This window comes from Rattus norvegicus, chromosome 7 (genome assembly GCF_021556685.1).
Source record: "Rattus norvegicus strain SHRSP/BbbUtx chromosome 7, alternate assembly SHRSP_T2T, whole genome shotgun sequence".
In the NCBI taxonomy this organism is placed as follows: Eukaryota; Metazoa; Chordata; class Mammalia; order Rodentia; family Muridae; genus Rattus; species Rattus norvegicus.
In genome coordinates, this window is record NC_141540.1 from 141,534,390 (window position 1) to 141,553,950 (window position 19,561).

Consider the following 19,561-nt stretch of genomic DNA (forward strand, 5'->3'; position numbering starts at 1 on the left):
GTAGTCCAGGGTATCCTGGAACTAACCTTAGCACAGGCTAGCCTGGCATTTATAGTCCTCTTACTTTGGTCTCCTGATGCTGGATGGCTGCACCACTGTGCCCAGATTGACTGTTTAATTTAATTTTTCTTTTCTCCTTTCATCCTTCCTTCCTTTTTTTTTTTTTTTTTTGGTTCTTTTTTTCGGAGCTGGGGACCGAACCCAGGGCCTTGCGCTTCCTAGGTAAACGCTCTACCACTGAGCTAAATCCCCAGCCCCTTTTTGTTTGTTTGTTTGTTTGTTTGTTTTGTTTTGAGACAGAGGTTTCTCTGTGTCACCTGGGCTATCTTAGAACTCACTCTGTGGTGGCCTTGAAATCACAGAGATTCACCAGCCTCTGCCTTCTGAGTGCTGGGATTGAAGCTGTGGACCACTACCCAGTTGACTTTTTATTTTATTTTTAGATTTATTTATTTTACGTTTGTGAGCACACTGTCAATATCTTCAGACACACCAGAAGAGGGGGCATCGGGTCCCATTACAGATGGTTGTGAGCCAACATGTGGTTGCTGGGAATCGAACTCAGGACCTCTGGAAGAGCAGTCTGTGCTCTTAACCACTGAGCCATCCTCCAGACCCATATTATTAATTTTTGGGAAAAATATCATAACCGATACAGATTCCCTCCCTCTTACATTTTAGGACAATTTTAAATTGGGTCTACTTTCCCTCCTCCATATTCTGTCTGCGAATGGTAGTTGGACCTAGCAATGTTCTAGTTTCAAATTTTTCTTTCAAGATTCCTACTTGTATTGAAAGTAGAAACCCATAGGACTAGGGCCAACCCCATTTCCTCGCTACGCTGCCATGCATGGTCACATTGGGCAGTAGTGTTGGAAATACTGCACAGGCAGTGATGTTTACCTCCCTCTCCTCCCCCCCCTCCTCCCCCTCCCCCTTCCTCTTTTTCCCCCTCCCCCCTCCCCCCTCCTCCCCTTTCTGTATCTTTACCCTGCAAACACCCTGTGAAGATGCTGTCCTTGGGCTTTACTGAGGAGTGCAGTGCGTGCCGTCTCAGGGACAGCAGGCCTCAGTGCTGGTGTGGATAAGCTGAGACGAATCAGCCACACTGTCCTTTTGTCCCCAAGCCTCTTCCTGAGCCTTGGTGTTTTTCAGGGACTACGCCCTTTCATACCTCTCCTTGCGTGCTTGTATCGGGCTGTGGACCGCCTTCCTGTGTATTGTCCTGGTGGCGACTGATGCCAGTTCCCTCGTCTGCTACATTACCCGCTTCACCGAGGAAGCCTTTGCCTCCCTGATTTGCATTATTTTCATCTATGAAGCCATAGAAAAGCTGATTCACCTGGCCGAGACCTACCCCATCCACATGCACAGCCAGCTGGACCACCTGAGCCTCTATTAGTAAGCTTGTCTCCTGCTTCTTTCTCCCCTTCCTTCCTTCCTTCCTTTCATTTATTTATTTTTACTTGCAGAATTAGGAGCTTTCTTTTTCCTGAGGGTGGGAATCAAGTAATTTACACTGCTCTGTACTTGGCAGTGTGATACATGGATTTAAGTATACAATGTATCTTGGTAGTGTTCACCCCAGTTACTTTCCCTCCTATCCTGCGGAGCTGGCCATCCTTCTCTTCTGGTGTGTGTATGTGTGTGTGTGTGTGTGTGAGAGAGAGAGAGAGAGAGAGAGAGAGAGAGAGAGGGAGAGGGAGAGGGAGAGGGAGAGAGGAGAGAGAGAGAAAGAATAGCAAGGAAGGGGAAAGATGAAAGAGAGAGAGAGAGAGAAGGGGGAGATGGGGGCTTGGAAGGAAGAAAAGAAGAAATCACAAAAAAATATGTTTTATTAAAAGACTTCCCTCCCACCTCAAAACAAAACAAAACAGCCCCCCCCCACAAAAACAGTAAAGGTCAGCAGGTGGCCAGGATAATTTTTTAATGTTTTAGTTGTGTGTGTGTGTACATGTGTGTGAACCTATGTATACATGTACACAATGGCCACTGTTTGGAGGTCAAAGGACAACTTGAGAGGAGTTGGTTCTCTTTTTTCACCATGTGGGTCCCATCAAACTCTGGTCATCAAGCCCTGTGGCAAATCGCTTCATCTAGGAAGCCATCTCACTGGCCCCCTGGAGAATACCTTAAAGCTTACTTTTGTCATCTTACAAGTCCTGTGTGTTCCACCTGTTCAACCCCAGGAATCCTGTCTTCACTGCATTTCTGGCTTGTAAGTAGGCCTCACCACAAGTGGCGTTTTTACGTGGCTCTGGGGCGCGCCTGGACACAGGCCTCATTCATGCTTGCACTACGCACACTTTTAGCCGAGTCATCGCAGCCTTTTTATTTGACGTCTTTGAGACAGGGTCCATTGTTTAAGCTTCAAACTCCTGAATTCAAACAGTGCTTCTTCTGCCTTTGTCTCCCCAGCAGCTGAGACGTCAGGTGCATCGCAGCATGCGGGGCTCACTTTTAATTAGCACGTAGTAGGCAAAGACATTTATGGGGTACAAATGTGATATTTCAACACATGTATAGACTATGTCATGATCTGACCAGAATGGTGGGTGTATCTTAACGGAATTGATGTTTTGGGCGCATAAATGTGTGTGTGTGTGTGTGTGTGTGTGTGTGTGTGTGTGCATATGTGCATGGTAATGGGTGTGTACATGCCACAACTTATTTGTAGAGGTCAGAGGATGACCTCAAGGGGTGACCTCAGGAGATGACCTCAGGGGGTGACCTCAGGGGATGACCTCAGGGGGTGCCCTCAGGGGTGGCCTCAGGGGGTGACCTCAGGGGATGACCTCAGGGGGTGCCCTCAGGGGTGACCTCAGGCATTGGTCTCTGCCCACCCTCTGGTTTGGCACAGAGTCTCACATTTGTTTGACACTGTTGTGTTCCAGTGAGCTGACCTGAGAGGTTCCAAGAACTCTGCCTCCAGCTTGTTCCTCATCAAAGGTGTGGTGACCCATGTCCGATGTCCACAGCATGCCTAGGCAGCCAGAGATTTAAACTTGGGTTCTCATGCCTGTATAGCAAGCCCTTTGCACACCGAGCCACCTTCCCAGCCCTGTGTGGATTCTTTAAAAACTAAGTGTAGTCTGAGGCTTCCCTCTCTCGAGAGTTGAAACCTAGTTCTGTTATAAAAGGCAGGTGGAGCAGAAGTGGGAATGGCCACCATTGACAGTGCTGCTGAGGTGCTGTCTGTACCTCAGCCCTTAGGACCCGCCTTTGAGAACTGAAGTTACGAGAAGGAAAGCACTTAGGCTCCAGCCTAGTCGTGGATAAGAGCACTTCATAACCAGCTGGCCGCTTCCCTCAGAGCTGTCATCTTTCCCTAGCTGCAGGTGTGCGCTCCCCGAGAATCCCAACAACCACACCTTACAGTACTGGAAGGAGCACAGCATCCCGACTGCAGACGTGAACTGGGCAAACCTGACTGTCAGCGTAAGTCTGGGCATGACTGGAGGCTGTGGTGACCGCCCTGGTCTAGGAAGGACTTTAGATGCAGGTTGAGCAGCACTGTGCTGGGCCCTGGCCTTTAAGCTTAAGCGGATGTAGTGTCACCTGTAACCCTAGCGCTTGGGAGACCAAGGTTAGCAACATTGTAAATTTGAGGACACCCAGGGCTATACTGTGAGGTTGTCTGAGATCTAAAAATGGGCTATTCTGACCATATAACCGGTAACCATGTGTGGGCCTGTTACTGGTCAACTCTGCTAAATGGTATTGATAGACTTACAGATTTCCTTGCTGTTTTCATGCTAAAATTGCTACATTTTATTTATTGATCACCAAAGCATCCTTATTGGAGCAATTATCTGATGCACATTTCTATCAAATATCCAAAGCCTGAATGTTCAAGTTTCAAGGTTCTAATAAAGATGATAGTGACTTCTAAGTCCTTCCCCAAGCCTAGGGAGAAATGTCTGTCCCAGGCAGTTCTAGCTTCATGTCCAAGTGCCTTGGTCAGAGCCACACAGTCTTGACAGGGACCCGCTAGCGAGGGCCGCAGCCTGCGTGGTGGTCAAGTGGATAATGTGGGGACCCTGCTCCCCAGTACCCATGGGATGGCTGTGCATGGTGAAGGCAGCAGCTGGTTGTTGTGTCCCCAGCTGTTGTCACCCAGAGTGCTTGTTGCTCCAGGAATGCCAGGAGATGCACGGGGAGTTCATAGGATCGGCCTGTGGTCACCATGGGCCCTACACGCCTGACGTGCTCTTCTGGTCCTGTATTCTGTTCTTCGCTACCTTCATCGTCTCAAGCACCTTGAAGACGTTTAAGACGAGCCGCTACTTCCCAACGAGGGTAGGTAGCATGCCTACACATCAGAGTCCTTTCCCTGCCCCATGCTGCTGCCCCAGCTGGCCCGATGAGGAGCTTCACGGTGGCCGGCTTTTCCAGCAGCCTCGTTCACAGCTCTGTGGTATGGGAGTAGGAGGGGGCTTTAAACCTTTTAAGTCAAGGCTCTGGAAAGATCTCCAGAGGTGAGGTCTCCTCTCCAGAATGGTGCCAAGTTTCATGCCTCGGATTCCCAGACACTTGGGATGTAAGGCCAGAGCAGGCATGCTGAAAACAGTCGGTTGGAGAGAGATGATCCTCACGCTCCAAAGGACTCGAAAACCCCTCCTTACCCATGGTTCCTACCACAGTTTATGAACTCCCTGGCTGCACGGGCTGCAGCAGCCAGCCTGCCTGTGGCTTGGATTCCCTCCCTCACCACCTGAAGCCTCGAGATACATCATTTCTGTGGAGAGCAAAGGCCTATTCAGGCAGAGCAGGATTAGAGCCTGAGTTTGAGCATCTGTGTGGCCATTGCTTCTGTGAGGTTTCTCACCCAGCAACCTGCAAATATCAGAGTGCACGAAGGTGCAGGCGGGGGCTCTGTGGATTAGAACCCATCTTAGGCCTCTGTGACCTGCAGAGCAGTTGAGCAATATTAGCTAAGCTTACAATCTGTGTTCTAGCGGGACAAATAGTTACCAAGTAGCCGCCAGATGCTGGCTAGTTGCCCAAGCCTGGACAAGTGCTGTGAGGAACACAGAGATCTCAGCAGGGCCAGTGAGAGGGCTCAGTGGGTGAAGGTGCTTGCTGCCAATCCTAACGACCGGAGTTTGGTCCCTGGGACCCACATGGTGGAGAGAGAACAACCTCCTCAAGTTATCCTGTCTCAGTGTGTGTCATGGTGTGTGCACATGTACAGAGTAAGTAAATAAATACTTAAAAACCAATTTAAAAAAATCTTCCAGTAGATATGAAGGGAAACTACAGGGACAGACAGTTGGTACCATGTGCCTGGGGATCAGTGCTGTTGGAATTGAAAGCAGAGAAGGAGGGACCGTGTGGGACTAGAATGCTCAGGGTTATATTGTATGGAGCTTCAGGGCATACATGGGGCAGTCAAGGATGATCGAGTCATGGAGAATGTGCTGCAAACCTTAGGCATCATAGCAAAGCGATGCTGCACGCGTGCACACGTGTGTGTATTGCCGTCTGTGGGAAGCTGGGGTTACGGCAGGTGTCAGTCCCTCTGTCTTTTATCAAAGCACCCTAAGCTCTAACATGGGACAGGCCTCTTGGGATAGGCCCTAAAACGGGTAGGAATACACACGTGCTCTCATGCATGTACTCTCACACACATGCACACCACACACACAAACATAAAAGTACACACACCACCCTCATACACACGCACACATATACCACACACCACACACACACAGAGAGAGAGAGAGAGAGAGAGAGAGAGAGAGAGAGAGAGAGAGAATAAACACTATTGAAAAACTGAAGCAGGGAAGAAGTACAGGACGGAGGCAGTGGTGGGTTTTAAGTCCATAATGGGGTGTCAGCAGTGCTGGGGAGACTCTGCCCAACACAGAGGAGTCTGACTACACCACCGAAAAGGATTTCCAGACAAGCCACAGTGAAACAAAATTGGTGAGTGTCTTGTACAGGGCCACGCAGGGAAAGGACACAGAAGACTCTGCAAAGGTCTTCTCTAAGGCAGAGTGAGTCTGTGCTTTGCTGAGTTACTGTGCTCCTCGGATATAACCTACAGCAAGGCTTAAAGGTGAAGCTTGAAATTAAGCAAAACCGTATCCGCTCTCTAGGATATAACTTGTTTCATCAGTAAAGTGCTTGACTTGCAAAATGAACCCAGGTAAAAAGTCTGGGTGTCATGGTGCCCCCTTGGGATTCCGTTCTCAGGACGGAGAGACTGGTCCCAGGGGTTTCCTGGCAGGTGTGGAGACTGGTGGGAGCGAGCAGGGCTGGCTTCACAAAGGGCTGCCAGGGGGAGGGCTGCCAGGGGGAGGGCTGCCAGGGGGAGGGCAGCCAGGGGGAGGGCTGCCAGGGGGAGGGCAGCCAGGGGGAGGACGCCTGTGTGTCTGGAGCAGTGACCAGCGGGCTGCTGTAAGCTTGGAGGACCTCACAGGGAGGAGAGCTTTGGGTTTTGAACAGGGAGACCTCTGGGGGGAGGGGCAAGGGGTTGGTAGAGGAAGGTTTGATTCACCTAGGGTTTTTGTTTTTAATTTATTCATGTATTTATATCCCATACCCCCTCCCTGTCCCCATCACAGGGCTCCTCCCTGATCCCCTCCCCTTCACCTCTGACTGTTACTCTAGAAGGTGGTTTCAGGAGCAGTGGAGGCAAGGGTGAAGTGGTTGACCCGGTGAGAGAGGCCAGTGACTTGCCGAGTGTGGAAACACGCTCAGGTTCTGGACATCTTCTGAGTGTCAGCTGAGGCACATGTGGATGCTGGGTGTGGGAGGACTGGAACTGCAGGAGGAGGCTGCAGAGGTCTGGGCCAGCACAGTAAACCTTGGCTGGACCCAGAGGTCTGAACCTGGGCCTGCATATCCCAAACTGCACTCTCAGAGGTTCTGCTTCCCGTGTCGTGGGCACTACACTGAGTAGACTAAAACAGTCCTGTTTGAATATTTTCGTGTTATTTCGGGAGCTAACGTCCTGTGCCGTGTTTAACCGCTCTGGTTGTTTGCTGCGCCAGGTTCGCTCCACGGTGAGTGACTTCGCTGTGTTCCTCACCATCTTTACTATGGTGATCCTAGACTTTCTGATTGGCGTCCCCTCGCCCAAGCTTCAGGTCCCCAGCGTGTTCAAGGTAAGTGGACCTCGGGGAGCTTCGCGCCTGAGTGCGCACTGATCTCGAGTTGCCCTCAGAGGCTCAGTAAGCAAAATGTAACGTTTGTTACCAGGAAAAGTTGTCCTACTAAGTCTTAGGAGAATGGAAAGTGACTTAAGGCTGTGCTGGCATGGAGAGGCTTCCACGGAGGGAGCCCGGCTGATACCAGCTGCGCAGAGCTGTGGCTTTAGGGACTGGGAAGGTGTAGAAATGATCTCAGACCTCGGAAGGTCTTGTTGGGGGCCTACGACTGCTCCTGAATCACCAGGAGATTTCTTCAACACTGTTTTGTGTTTGCTTGTCAGATTCTTGGTAATCCACAGCAGTTAAAAATCTTACATACAAACTGAAATACTGATGAATCCCTGGGATCCCAGTCTAATCCAGTGTGAGCGAGCAAGTGAGCGAGCGAGCGTTCCATGAGGCTGGAAAGTGAGCTCAGTCCCACAGACCCTCACTGGGTGGAGAGGCCAGAAAGCCTGGGCCCGCCCAACCGCCTCAGAAGACACCAGAAGGTGACGGTGTATGGACATTTTTGAGAATTCTGGAATTTCGGTTTCTTTTAAAAAACGCAGAAACAATCCTAAGAGTGTGCTTTTGTTTTGAGCCCCAAGTGCGGGATGCGGGGCTGCTTCGGACTGTCCGCAGCAGCTGACGTGATTTACCTTGTGAGCTAGCAGAAGCATGGTTTTGCCAGCTGCCGACAGTTTCTGTGATTGTGTGATGTTTGGAATTCTGGGAACTTCTCAAATTGTACATAATTTTGAGAGCCCCAAGAGGCCAGTGAGTGGTGGTTGGTCATTTAGGGACGGTTGGTTGAGGTTTGTTAGTAGCCGTGGTGAAAGAAGAAACAAAAAGAAAGGGATGAGGCCCAGGATCTCCCCCCCCCCTTGCTCCCCCCCACGCTCTCCCCTCTGTCCTTGTTCCTTTCCTCTCTAGTGTTAGGGGTGAAACTGGGGGGATAAAGGGTGGGGAAAGAGAGGAACCTGCAAAGCAGAAAAGACCAGCTACAGGAAGAGTTCAGGGTGGCAGGAAGACAGAGAGTGGTAGAGGCAGTCCTTGACGCTCCATGGCGCACACCTTTAGACCCAACACACAGGAGGCAGGGGCAGGCAGATCTTTGTGAACCTGATGCCAGCCTGGTCTACAGAGCAGGTTCTGGGCCAGCCAGGGCTTCTCCACAGTGAGGCACTTTACCGTCTTTCTCACCATCTTCACAGCGATTACACAAACTATTAGTATATTTTTTTCTATTTTGTCTGTTTAATTCTGTTGAACTTATTAAAATGCGGAATGGGTTAAGAAACACCATCCACATAACAGCTCAGAGCCCCGTGTCTAGCCCTGTGTCAATGAACACCATACCTGGCTAACTGCAGGACAAAGGAAATAGGTGAGTTTTGAGCATTGGGTTCTTGGGGAAGTCCTGTGATGTGTGGTGAGCTTGAGATGTGAGTTGATTTCTGGGACTTCTGGGAGGCAGGGAGAGACAAGACTGAGAAACAGGAGGAGGTTAAAGAAAATGTGGCTCCTGAAGCAGAGGGAGCTGTCTCCTGTCTTTCTCGGGAAGCAGCCAGTTTGCAGTTCCCTCAGCCAGTCTCCGTAGCCACAGTGGGTAGCTCCCTGACCCAGGGTTCCGATTCTCCACCCTAGAAAGGAAAAGTCGTATTTGCATGCAGGCTGTTTGCAAGCCCCTCCTCTGTGCTTTAAACCATGTCCAGACTGTTTATAATACCTACAGCAACGTAGATGGTGTCTGTTGTACCCTGTAGTGTTTGGAGAACAGTGACAACATCTGTATGTGTCTAACAGAGGTGTCTCCACAAGAATCTTTTGTCTGTAGTTCATGGGCTTGGCTATGACTACTTATAACATTGTTAATGGTTTAGTACGTTTTGTGTTGGTCTGAGAACATAACTACTACCTGTAATACTCTTACTACAGAAGCATAAGTTCTAAAGCTTTTAAAATGTATTCAACCCATTCAAAAGCCAGGACATGCCAGTATCATTTGAAACCAAGTATTGTAACTAAGTATCAACAAGATGTAGCAAGCTTTCCTTTGTTTGCTGAGTTTTCCGGTCATTCTGGGTGATAATACTTTTATCCTCCAGCACCGAGTGTTTTCTCCAGAGTGCACCGAGGGAGGGGTCAAGAGTTTGAGCAAATGACTTATAAAGTCATTGAAGAAAGATGGTCCTAGATCAGTTCCCTAAGCTTTGGGCCTCCTGACATCTTCAGTTCCTGGGCTTCTGTTTCACCACTGATGAGAGGAGCTCATGGGACAATCTACTCTCAGCCCAAGAACTATGAGTCTGTCTTTCTTCTGTACTTCAGACGGAGAGTCCATGGCTTGCGGAGAGGAGGGGCGAGGGTTAGCTGTATTATTTAGTCTTCAGAAGGCAATTTTTTGTTGTTGTTCTTTTTTTCGGAGCTGGGGACCGAACCCAGGGCCTTGCGCTTGCTAGGCAAGCGCTCTACCACTGAGCTAAATCCCCAACCCCCAGAAGGCAATTTTTAAATAACAGATAAGTTGCTAATTATGCTGTACTTGTGGTGAGGTCGAGATGAAGTTGCTTTCTCTGTTCTTGGGGAATAAACAGAAGGCAGTGAGGATTAATGCGAAGTCCGCAGGAAGCTGATTAGTAAGGACTGATGGCCAAAGGAGATCTGGAAAAAAGGTCCAGGGACTTCCTTAGGGGCTGCTATAGTTCATACTTTGTTTTGTTTTTCTAAAGTCTTTCTCCTTCAAAGGAGAACAAAGAGACACGTGGAATAATGTTCAGTGTGGTTTGGTTTGCGCTCCTCTTCAGAGTTAAGATACAGAAACCACGCTTGTTTTCTCTCCCAGCCAACGAGGGATGATCGAGGATGGTTCATTAGTCCCATCGGCCCCAATCCCTGGTGGACCGTGATAGCCGCGATTATCCCAGCTCTCCTGTGCACCATCTTGATATTCATGGACCAGCAGATCACCGCCGTCATCATTAACCGGAAGGAGCACAAGCTCAAGGTGACCAGGGGCTCCGACCCCGGGAGGCTGGGACAAGCCATGTGTACCAGGAGCTGTAGAGAAGGCCGTCTCAGAAGGGCTTTCCATTGCTCCCTCATAAATAACAGAGGTTGGCTGGAGGGGAGACTGGAGTGGAGCATGGTGCTGAGATGCAGAAGGAGCTTGCACGCCATTGCTCTCCTCTCAAGCAAGCACGCCATTACAGCAGTGGTGGGCAGAGGCTCTGCTGATCCCTAAATAGCTGTGCTTCTGAATCAACAACTCTACAGCCTTTCCTCCCGGGGCTTGGCTCAGAGCTGTGAGCCTGTTTCCCAGAGGCGGGAATTCTCCCCTCTGGGTTTATCATGAGGCTTCAAAACCTCACCCCAAGCTTACACGAGCTTACGGATTACCCAGACTGTGTGAGTTAGGATCCTGAGCTCACAGATTACCCAGACTGTGTGAGTTAGGATCCTGAGCTCACAGATTACTCAGACTGTGTTAGGATCCTGAGCTCACAGATTACCCAGACTGTGTTAGGATCCTGAGCTCACGGATTATCCAGACTGTGTTAGGATCCTGAGCTCACAGATTACCCAGACTGTGTTAGGATCCTGAGCTCACAGATTACCCAGACTGTGTGAGTTAGGATCCTGAGCTCACAGATTACTCAGACTGTGTGAGGATCCTGAGCTCACGGATTACCCAGACTGTGTGAGTTAGGATCCTGAGCTCACAGATTACTCAGACTGTGTTAGGATCCTGAGCTCACAGATTACTCAGACTGTGTTAGGATCCTGAGCTCACGGATTACCCAGACTGTGTGTGTTAGGTGCCACGTGCCTTCATCTCTGTGGCAGGGATGAGCAGTGGTGTTCAGGGACTCAACAGAAACATTTCTCTAGCTATCTAGAATGGTCAAGGTGTGGCTCCCTTCTGGTTTTCTTCCAGAGAAGGCTGATCAGGAGCGTTTGAGATTCATGCACAGCAAGCTGGAGGCAACTGGATAGAGACTAGATATTGGCATATACAGAGCAAGCTAAAATATCAGTTTTTCCTCTGTTGCCTCCTACCTGGGAAGGTCGTAAGAATTCTCTGGACACCCTCCTCCTCATACCCCCACAGCTGTGAGCCTGAAGCCCTTAGCTTAGTGTTATGTGGCCTACCACAGCCAACTCACTGAAGGTTACTGTCTCCCCACAGAAAGGCTGTGGCTACCATCTGGACCTGCTCGTGGTGGCCATCATGCTGGGGGTCTGCTCCCTCATGGGCCTGCCTTGGTTCGTGGCTGCGACCGTGCTGTCCATTACTCATGTGAATAGCCTCAAGCTGGAATCTGAATGCTCTGCTCCGGGGGAGCAGCCTAAGTTTCTGGGCATCCGAGAACAGAGAGTCACGGGCCTCATGATCTTTGTGCTGATGGGCTGCTCCGTCTTCATGACAGCGGTCTTAAAGGTATTCCTTCACTAGCAACGCGGACGGCCTCTGTGCGGGGAATGCAGTGGCCAGTGTATATACACACACAGAGGCATGCCCTGGAAGAAGTTGTTCTTGTGGACAGTTAAGTGTGCTTAAGAAATGGACATGATAGTAATAGAATGTGATAAGTGATCCAAAGGTCCGCCGCCATTTTCCTTTCTCTGGATAGCTCCCTTTATGCTGGAAGGCTGAGCCTTCAACATGCAAAGCAGGCAGTGCAGGGCTGAGCTCTGCCCCGCCCCTTCTTACCCTGAGGTTGTTTTTGAGAAGTTCTTATGCAGTTCTGGCTGGTGTAAAAATCACTATGTGAGGGGCTGGGGATTTAGCTCAGTGGTAGAGCGATTGCCTAGGAAGCGCAAGGCCCTGGGTTCGGTCCCCAGCTCCGAAAAAAAAAAAAAAAAAAAAAAAAAACCAAAAAAAAAAAAAAAAAACAAAAAAACACTACGTGACTAGGCTGGCTTTGAACCTGCAACAGTCATACTGTCTCTAAGTTTTGGTTGCTAGGATCATAAATATTGTTCCTGTTTGGTTTCGGTTGTGTGGTAAGGATCATGACCAAAAGCAACCTGGGGAGGAAAGGGTTACTTTACCTTGTACTTTCAGGAAACAGTCAATCCTGAAGGAAAGTCAGGGGGGGGTGGGGCTCGAGCGGGTGGGGCCTCACCAGGTACCTGCTCTCAACTCCACCTGCTCAGATAACTTTGTTCTACAATGCAGGGCCACCTGCCTAGCAGGGGTGCTGCCCAGGGCACTGGCCCTCCCACATTAATCAAGGCAGTGTTCCCCAGACAGTCCTCAGCTGAAGTTTCCTCTTTTCAGGGGACTCCTAAGTTGGGTCACATTGGTCATGAAGACTCACTCAGCAGCACACTGTCCAACAGTGCTGCACACCTGTCACCAAACAGAAATGTCCAGCTACCTAGAGTCGGGGCAACATAGTCCAGTGTGGCCTTTCTAACTCTGAGAGAAAGGATGTTGTCCTTTAGCCCAGGATGAGAGCGTGTGAGGGGCTAGGCTTGTGGAACAGCACCAGGCTCTGGGTGGGCTCCTCAGAACTGTGGCAGCCAGGCAGGTGGCGCACGTGGATGGAGGTAGGAAGAGCAGAAGTTCAAGGCCATCCTCAGGACCTTCTTTGTGTACACACCGAGTTCGAGGCCAGCCAGGGGAACAAACAACAGAAACCGAGTTCAGTCTTGAGCCGGGACCCTCTAGACTGGCTTTGGAGGCCTGTTTCTCACGCTCACACTTGCATGAAGATTTTCTCTAAGGTGAACACATGTGACAGCGAAGCCATGTTCACACGCCTATGGACACTTTAAAAAGCGCAGCATAACAACATGTTCCCAACTCACTTCCTCTCCACTGCCCTCAAGTCTCAGGTCAGAAAGCAGGAATTATTTTTAGTCTGTGTCAAAATGCACAAAGCTCCAAAGGATGCGATAATTATAGAAAGATTTAAATTATGTCTGTGAAGTCTATGTGCACGTGTGTGCATGTGTGTGTGTGCGTGTACATGCACAGATGGGTGTGAGTGTATGTGTGTCCCCATCTGTCTACTCATAATCTAGGGAGGAGACATAAGGCCTATGACTTACCTTATTTCAGTAACTTCATTTCAGAACAAAATGACTTCGATGTTACCAGAGCATGGGGTTTTCCAAGATAACTGAAGGAGAGGCAGCAGAAACAAAGACCGTGTTTATGAGACTGTGGCTTTGTTTCATTTTTGGAATTAAACATTTATATAGATGGGACGTAGTGGTGTACACCTTTAGTCCCAGCACTCAGGATGCAGAGATGGGCAGGTGTCCATGAGTTCAGGACAAGTCTAGCCTACATAGTGAGTTCTAAGCAAGACCCTGTGTCAATACTGCTAGACTTCAGTGCTGCTGGGATTGCCACAGCATGGGATCCTACCCACCTGTGCACACACACACACACACACATCCATACACCTGTGGCCACGTGTGCACGCACATGCACACATTCCCGGTCATGTGCACGCTCGTGGTTCTGTGCACACACACGTGGACATAGACTTTACAGCCCTAATTTAAATCTTACCTTGAGTCTTTCTCTGCAGTTTATCCCAATGCCAGTGCTCTACGGAGTTTTCCTCTACATGGGAGTCTCTTCTCTACAAGGAATCCAGGTATGTGTGGTTCAGCCATGTCTCTTCCTCAGGGCTCACTTGTCCTGACCAGAGACCAACACGCCCAGGGAGGCACAACCAGTTCTGAGAAATTAGTTCCCCGTCTTATCATTTGGCCAAGGAATGTCTTCAGATATGAGGTGCAAAATATGGTCATGTCGGAACGAGAGCGTTGACTTTCAGAATGGTTGGCTTGACGTCATAATTCCAGTCACTTTTAATCCATGGTTATTTGATATTAAGCTAGGATGCTTTGCCAAATTCCTATAGACCTGAAGCTGAAACCTCAGTCAGTAACCAGAGGCGTAAACTGGGGTCATTGAGACGGCTCTGCAGGAAAGGAGCTTACGGCCAAGTCCAACCCTGGGTTCTGTCCTGGGAGCCTGTGGTAGAAGAAAACAAGTAGTCCTTTGCCCTCCACACGCATGCCGTAGTGTGGTGGTGGTGTGTTCTTGTGCGTGTGTGTGTGTGTGTGTGTGTGTGTTTCTCCTTCCACCTTTATGTAAGTCCCAGGATAGTAAGCACAGAGATGGACTTAGCTTGGGGGCCCTGCCCTAGGAGCTTGACCTCTGCGGCTGCTGCAGTGTAGGAGAGGAGAAAGCGGTTGGCACCTGGGGTTAGTTAGAAAAGGAGGTTTCACCGAGCCTTCTGACTTCCGCTCACTGACCTGACCAAGCTGCCTGCTGTCTCGGCGACTCGGTTTCCCTCTCTCTCCAGTAGAACAGTCCTGTTGAGCAGGTGGTGTAATGCTGTGTCTGGGCTTAAGGAGGCGTCCAGCCCCAGACCGCCCAGACACCAATGCTAGCCCTTCCTTGCAGTTCTTTGACCGTCTGAAGCTTTTTGGGATGCCTGCAAAACACCAGCCAGACTTCATCTACCTGCGGCACGTGCCACTGCGCAAAGTGCACCTCTTCACGCTGGTCCAGCTCACCTGCCTCGTCCTGCTCTGGGTCATTAAGGCGTCACCGGCTGCCATTGTTTTCCCAATGATGGTAAGGTCTGGCTTCCCCTTCCCCTACCCCGAGACAGGCTTTCCCCGTGGAGCCCTGGCAGCCCTGGAACTTGCTGTGTAAACCAGGCTGGCCTCAGACTCACAGAAATGGATGCCTCTGCCTCCTGAGTGCTGAGATTAAAGGTGTGCAGCCTGGCTGAGTGTGGATTATGTCCATAATTATTAATGCTATTTTGACGATGTGGTAGACTATGTACAGCGTAAAGTTTGCTGCGTTCACCATTTTTAAAGGTATGGGTCAGTGGGGTAAGAACATTGTTGGGGGACCACCAGCACCATCCATTTCTAGACCTTTGTCACCCAAAACAAACTCCAGACTCTTTGAAGTGCACCCTCCCCCCTTTCTCCCCTCTCACACACCCATAGGCAGCCACAGTTCTGTCTTCTCTGTGGCTCCTGTTATCCGGGGTCACTCCTGTTGCCACATTGTCTCGTGTGTCAGAATTTCCTTAAGTTTGAAAAATGGATGTTCTTTTTCTTTTAGAGATTTGTTTATTTAATGTATATGAGTACACTGTCCTCAGACACACCAGAAGAGGGCATCGGATCCCATTACAGATGGTTGTGAGCTACCATGTGGTTGCTGGGATTTGAACTCAGGACCTCTGGAAGAGTGTTACCACTGAGCCACCTCTCCAGCCCCTGAAAAATGGATACTCTGCTCATTTATGTTATCAACTAAATGTCAGCTCCCTGGGACCCGATGCCATCTCTGACCTCCATAGGCACCAGGCATACACGCAGTGCATATGCATACATACATATGAAATAAAACATGTTTTAAAAGATGCATGGGAACAAAACACGGATAAGATATGGCGAAAGCCTCGGCGTCCAGTGTGAATGAGCGACGCCCGGTAAGTGGCTACTGCTGGGATCCTCACGAGCCAGGTTTTGCTCGGAATGTCCCAGGCTGCTCCGAAAATCACTTTGCTTTCTGTCCCATGGGGGAGGCTCGCCCTTCAACCTGCTTCCTTCTCCTCCTCAGGTCCTGGCCTTGGTCTTCGTGAGGAAGGTCATGGACCTCTGCTTCTCCAAGCGTGAGCTGAGCTGGCTGGACGACCTCATGCCTGAGAGCAAAAAGAAGAAGCTGGATGATGCGAAGAAGAAGGAGGAGGAGGAGGTAGAGCCCGGCCCCGCTCCGGCCATAGAGATCAGGGCCTCCTTACAGAGCAGAGAGGCAGGGCGGGCCACGTGGGGAGGTGGCATGTCTGGGATCCTGAGGGTTGCACTGAGGCCTGCTTTTCTTCGAGAAGGTCTGACTTGAGTTTATAAAACCCATCATGTCTGAGAGATTTGGCTGTGCACCTGTTGCAGACGGTGCTGTGACCAGCTCCGTGCAAACACAGCTTGCTGGGGACTTTCTGTCCTTCGCCTCCCACAGCAGTTGGCACCTTGTTGTCTACACCGTGACGTGACGTGACGTGACGTGTAGACCGTGAGCCCATGGCCTGAGCATGCACAGAAAGGCCATGTGGCAAGATGAAAAAACACCAGGCCAAAAACGAAAGGGCAGGGCGCATCCTGAGGCAGCTGCTGCCCAAACGGCCTTCCAGCTCTGTCAGTGCAGGCCGGTTTTGTGTTACCTTGATAAAAGCTAGAGTTGTCAGAGAGAAATAAGCCTGGGTTGAGGAAATGCCACCATGAGATCTAGCTGTAAGGCATTTTCTGGTTTGTGATCAGTGTGGGAGGGCCCACCTCATTGTGAGTGCTGGATTCTACAAGGAAGCAGGCTGAGCAGGCCTTGAGGAGCAAGCCAGTAAGCAGCACCCCTCCATGGCCTCTGTATCAGCTCCTGACCCCAGGCTCCTGTCCTCTTTAAGCTCCTGCCTTGACTTCCTTCAGTGATAAGCAGTGCTATGGAAGCATAAGGCAAATAAACCCTTTCCTCCCCAACTTGCTTTCTGGTCATGGGGTTTCATGGCCATGATAGACTCTTTCTCCCTCCCCCCCTCCCTCCATCCCTCCCCCCTCCCTCCCTTCCTTCCTTCCTTTTCTCTCTTTCTCACTGCCTGCTCTGACGGGAAGGAACCTGTCACTCAGTAGACACTGGCATCTTTTTCAACTATATTTTAATATAAAATTTCCTAATGTCTTGAATTTAACAATGTAAGTTTTTTTTTAACTTGAAATTTTTAAATGCATATGCAGAGGAATAAGTTATGTTCCTTCTGCCTACGGTGTCACCATCCCTGGCTGAGACTTTTTGGCTTTCTATGTGAGTCCTGGTAATTTGAGTCAGGTCCTCACGCATTCCAGAAGCACTGCACTTCAGCCACACCCTAGACTCCCCTGTTTCTCTCTCTCTCTCTCTGTCTCTCTCTCTCTCTCTCTCTCTCTGTCTCTCTCTGTCTCTCTCTCTGTCTCTGTCTCTCTCTCTCTCTCTCTCTCTCTCTCTCTCTCTCTCTCTCTCTCTGCGTGTGTGTGTGTGTGTGTGTTAAGAAACTGAGTCTTTGACCACAGGGCCTCCTCCTTGTCAGGTAGTCCTGGCTAACTTTCTCTTTTTGGCAACACTGACACGCTCTTGTGTCCCCTGTGCTCCTGCAATTGGCCGTTGGTTCTAAGGGCGCCCTCACATTTGCGTTCTTACTGTTTCTCAGTGCAGTTCCATTCTGTTATTTGATGGCCTCACATCTTGTGAGGCGTCGATCCCATGGAAGGACCTAATTATATGAGTGAGAACGAAAACTGTGCCTGCCTCCTTGGTGGTAAAAAATGACTCTTGGCTTACTTGCTAAGGATATAATTGTAAGCCAGGGTGCAATAAAGAAGCCACCAGAATGGCCATTCTGAGGAGGGCCAGAGCAGAGAGAAAAGGCAGCCCAGGCTGTCTGAGGGAAGCAATGGGGACGGGTACAGGGACAGGGAAGCCTTGCTGTTACACAGACCAGGTGTCCGGGAGGTGGGGAGCCAGGGAGCCAGCATCTTAGGTGTGCCCACCGGAAGTGGCTGCCTCTGGCAGGCTCCCGGAGATGCTGGCTATGGGCTGTTAGCAATCCTTGTATAGGCCAACCTGACCTAGCCACGACTCGTTTCTGGGCACGTGCTCTGCCTTTTTGAGTTTGGGGAGTAGGAGTTTCCTTTGGACTTGATGATGTCCCCCCTTTCTTCCAGGAGGCTGAGAAGATGTTGGATATTGGGGGTGATAAGTTCCCCCTGGAAAGCAGGAAGTTGCTAAGTAGTCCTGGCAAGAACAACAGCTTCAGGTAAAACTCCCAGGTACCAGCGAGCTTGCCTCGGGGTCCTGAGACATGGAGCTCTAAGGAGCGGTGTGGCCGGGCACCGCCCCTTGAAAACAGCTTTCCATGTCACTGCGCTGATGCCTGCTGGGTGGCCTGCTCTGCGGGCCTGGGAGTCAGCCAGTGTCCCCAGTGCTCGTCCCATGTCAGGGTGTCCAGCAGGGTCTGTCTCTGTCCCCGTCCACTTCCTACGGTTACCGTTGGCCAAGGCGCCATGGTTACAGCACTGCTAATACAGACCAGGATTCAGACGGCAGCTCTTCCCTTCTCAACTCCAAGTTGTTCCTTTCCACTTTCCTAAGTCCTAGAGCCCGAGAAGTTCGTTTCTAGTTTTCAGCCTGGTGGGCACGGAATGCCTGCACCCAGGCCTGTCTCTGGGGACAGGCAGGGAAGTCACTCCCATGTGGGTTACAGCATTTTAATCCAGGGAGCCAAGGAGATGCTGACCTCAAAGCCCAGGCAAGCCCCTTTCTCTACCCAGGCTGTTCCCCAACACAAAGCACGGGGTCCAAATCCCCTGTCCGTGGTTCAGTCCTGGCCTGCATGTCTGCTGGGAGGCCACATGCCCAGGCTGAAGAAGCCTAGAAGTGAGGAGAGCTAGAGAGAGCCTGACATCTTGTGGAGTTAGCTGATGAGTTAAAGACTGGATGCGATTGTTACTGTGGGTAAATCAGGAAGTCTTTTCGGTGGACCCTGAGGAGTTGTCTGTGTGCCGCTATGGAACCTTTGGTGTCTCTGGCAGAGGAGCAGGCTCAGCTCCGTCTCCTGAGGGGGCTGCCTCTCTGCATTTCAGGAGACCATCTGGCCCACAGGTGGCTCTGGTGCTTTCCAGGACAAGGACCCTGACTGGAGTCTTGACACTGCTGCTGTTTGACTTTTGATGGGCACTTAGCCCTGAAAACTTTGGCTTTAAACCTTCAAAATAAGGATTATGGTCAATCTCTTCTGCTATGAGTGTTAATATTTTGTAAACTCTAAATGGAAGAAATTCGCTTATATAACAGATTGTAAAAGAGGACCCGCACACAGCAGTATTGGCCCCAGTATCCCTGGGAAGCTCGTGGCGACCTGGGGCATCCGCCAGCCCACAGCGCTAGCACTGTTCACTGGCTACCTCGCCCCCTTGGAGCTGGGCTCCTCCTGGCGGCAGACAGAGCCTCTCTCCCTCTGGCGGGGTGGTGTCATGGCTGTGCCCTTCCCTTGTGAGAGTGACACTCACTGTCTGAGCTTTGGTTTCAGATGTGACCCTTCTGAGATTAATATATCAGATGAAATGCCTAAAACCACAGTCTGGAAGGCTCTCAGCATAAATTCTGGAAACACGAAAGAAAAAAGGTAAGGAGAGCTCTGGCTCCTGACTTTCATTTTCCCCTGTCTTTTGAAAACGGTGACACTGTTGATGGTAAAATGAGTGTTGCTTGTAGGACTGAATTTGTCTCGTAAATAACAGAACTGTCGCTAACCGTACAGTAAGACAAATAAAAATAAAAAGTTTCCAAATGTCTGGAGACAGGACGTTCTGAGCTGTCTCTTCCCTCCGCTCCCAAGGGGAGG

General features: G+C 50.2%; 1 protein-coding gene across 6 annotated transcripts in view; it reads left to right on the forward strand.

Annotated features, from left to right (window-relative positions):
- Positions 1–19,561, forward strand: part of Slc4a8 (solute carrier family 4 member 8) — a 78,275-nt gene that overhangs the window by 49,210 nt on the left and 9,504 nt on the right. For 3 of the 6 annotated variants that reach the window (NM_001414948.2, NM_199497.4, XM_087557601.1), the window contains 11 exon segments: positions 1,156–1,401; positions 3,333–3,438; positions 4,138–4,299; positions 6,999–7,112; positions 9,985–10,146; positions 11,329–11,580; positions 13,688–13,756; positions 14,575–14,748; positions 15,757–15,891; positions 17,883–17,974; positions 19,247–19,342. In NM_001414948.2, the coding sequence (NP_001401877.1) occupies positions 1,156–1,401; positions 3,333–3,438; positions 4,138–4,299; positions 6,999–7,112; positions 9,985–10,146; positions 11,329–11,580; positions 13,688–13,756; positions 14,575–14,748; positions 15,757–15,891; positions 17,883–17,974; positions 19,247–19,342 (1,608 nt within the window). 6 annotated transcript variants of the gene reach the window in all.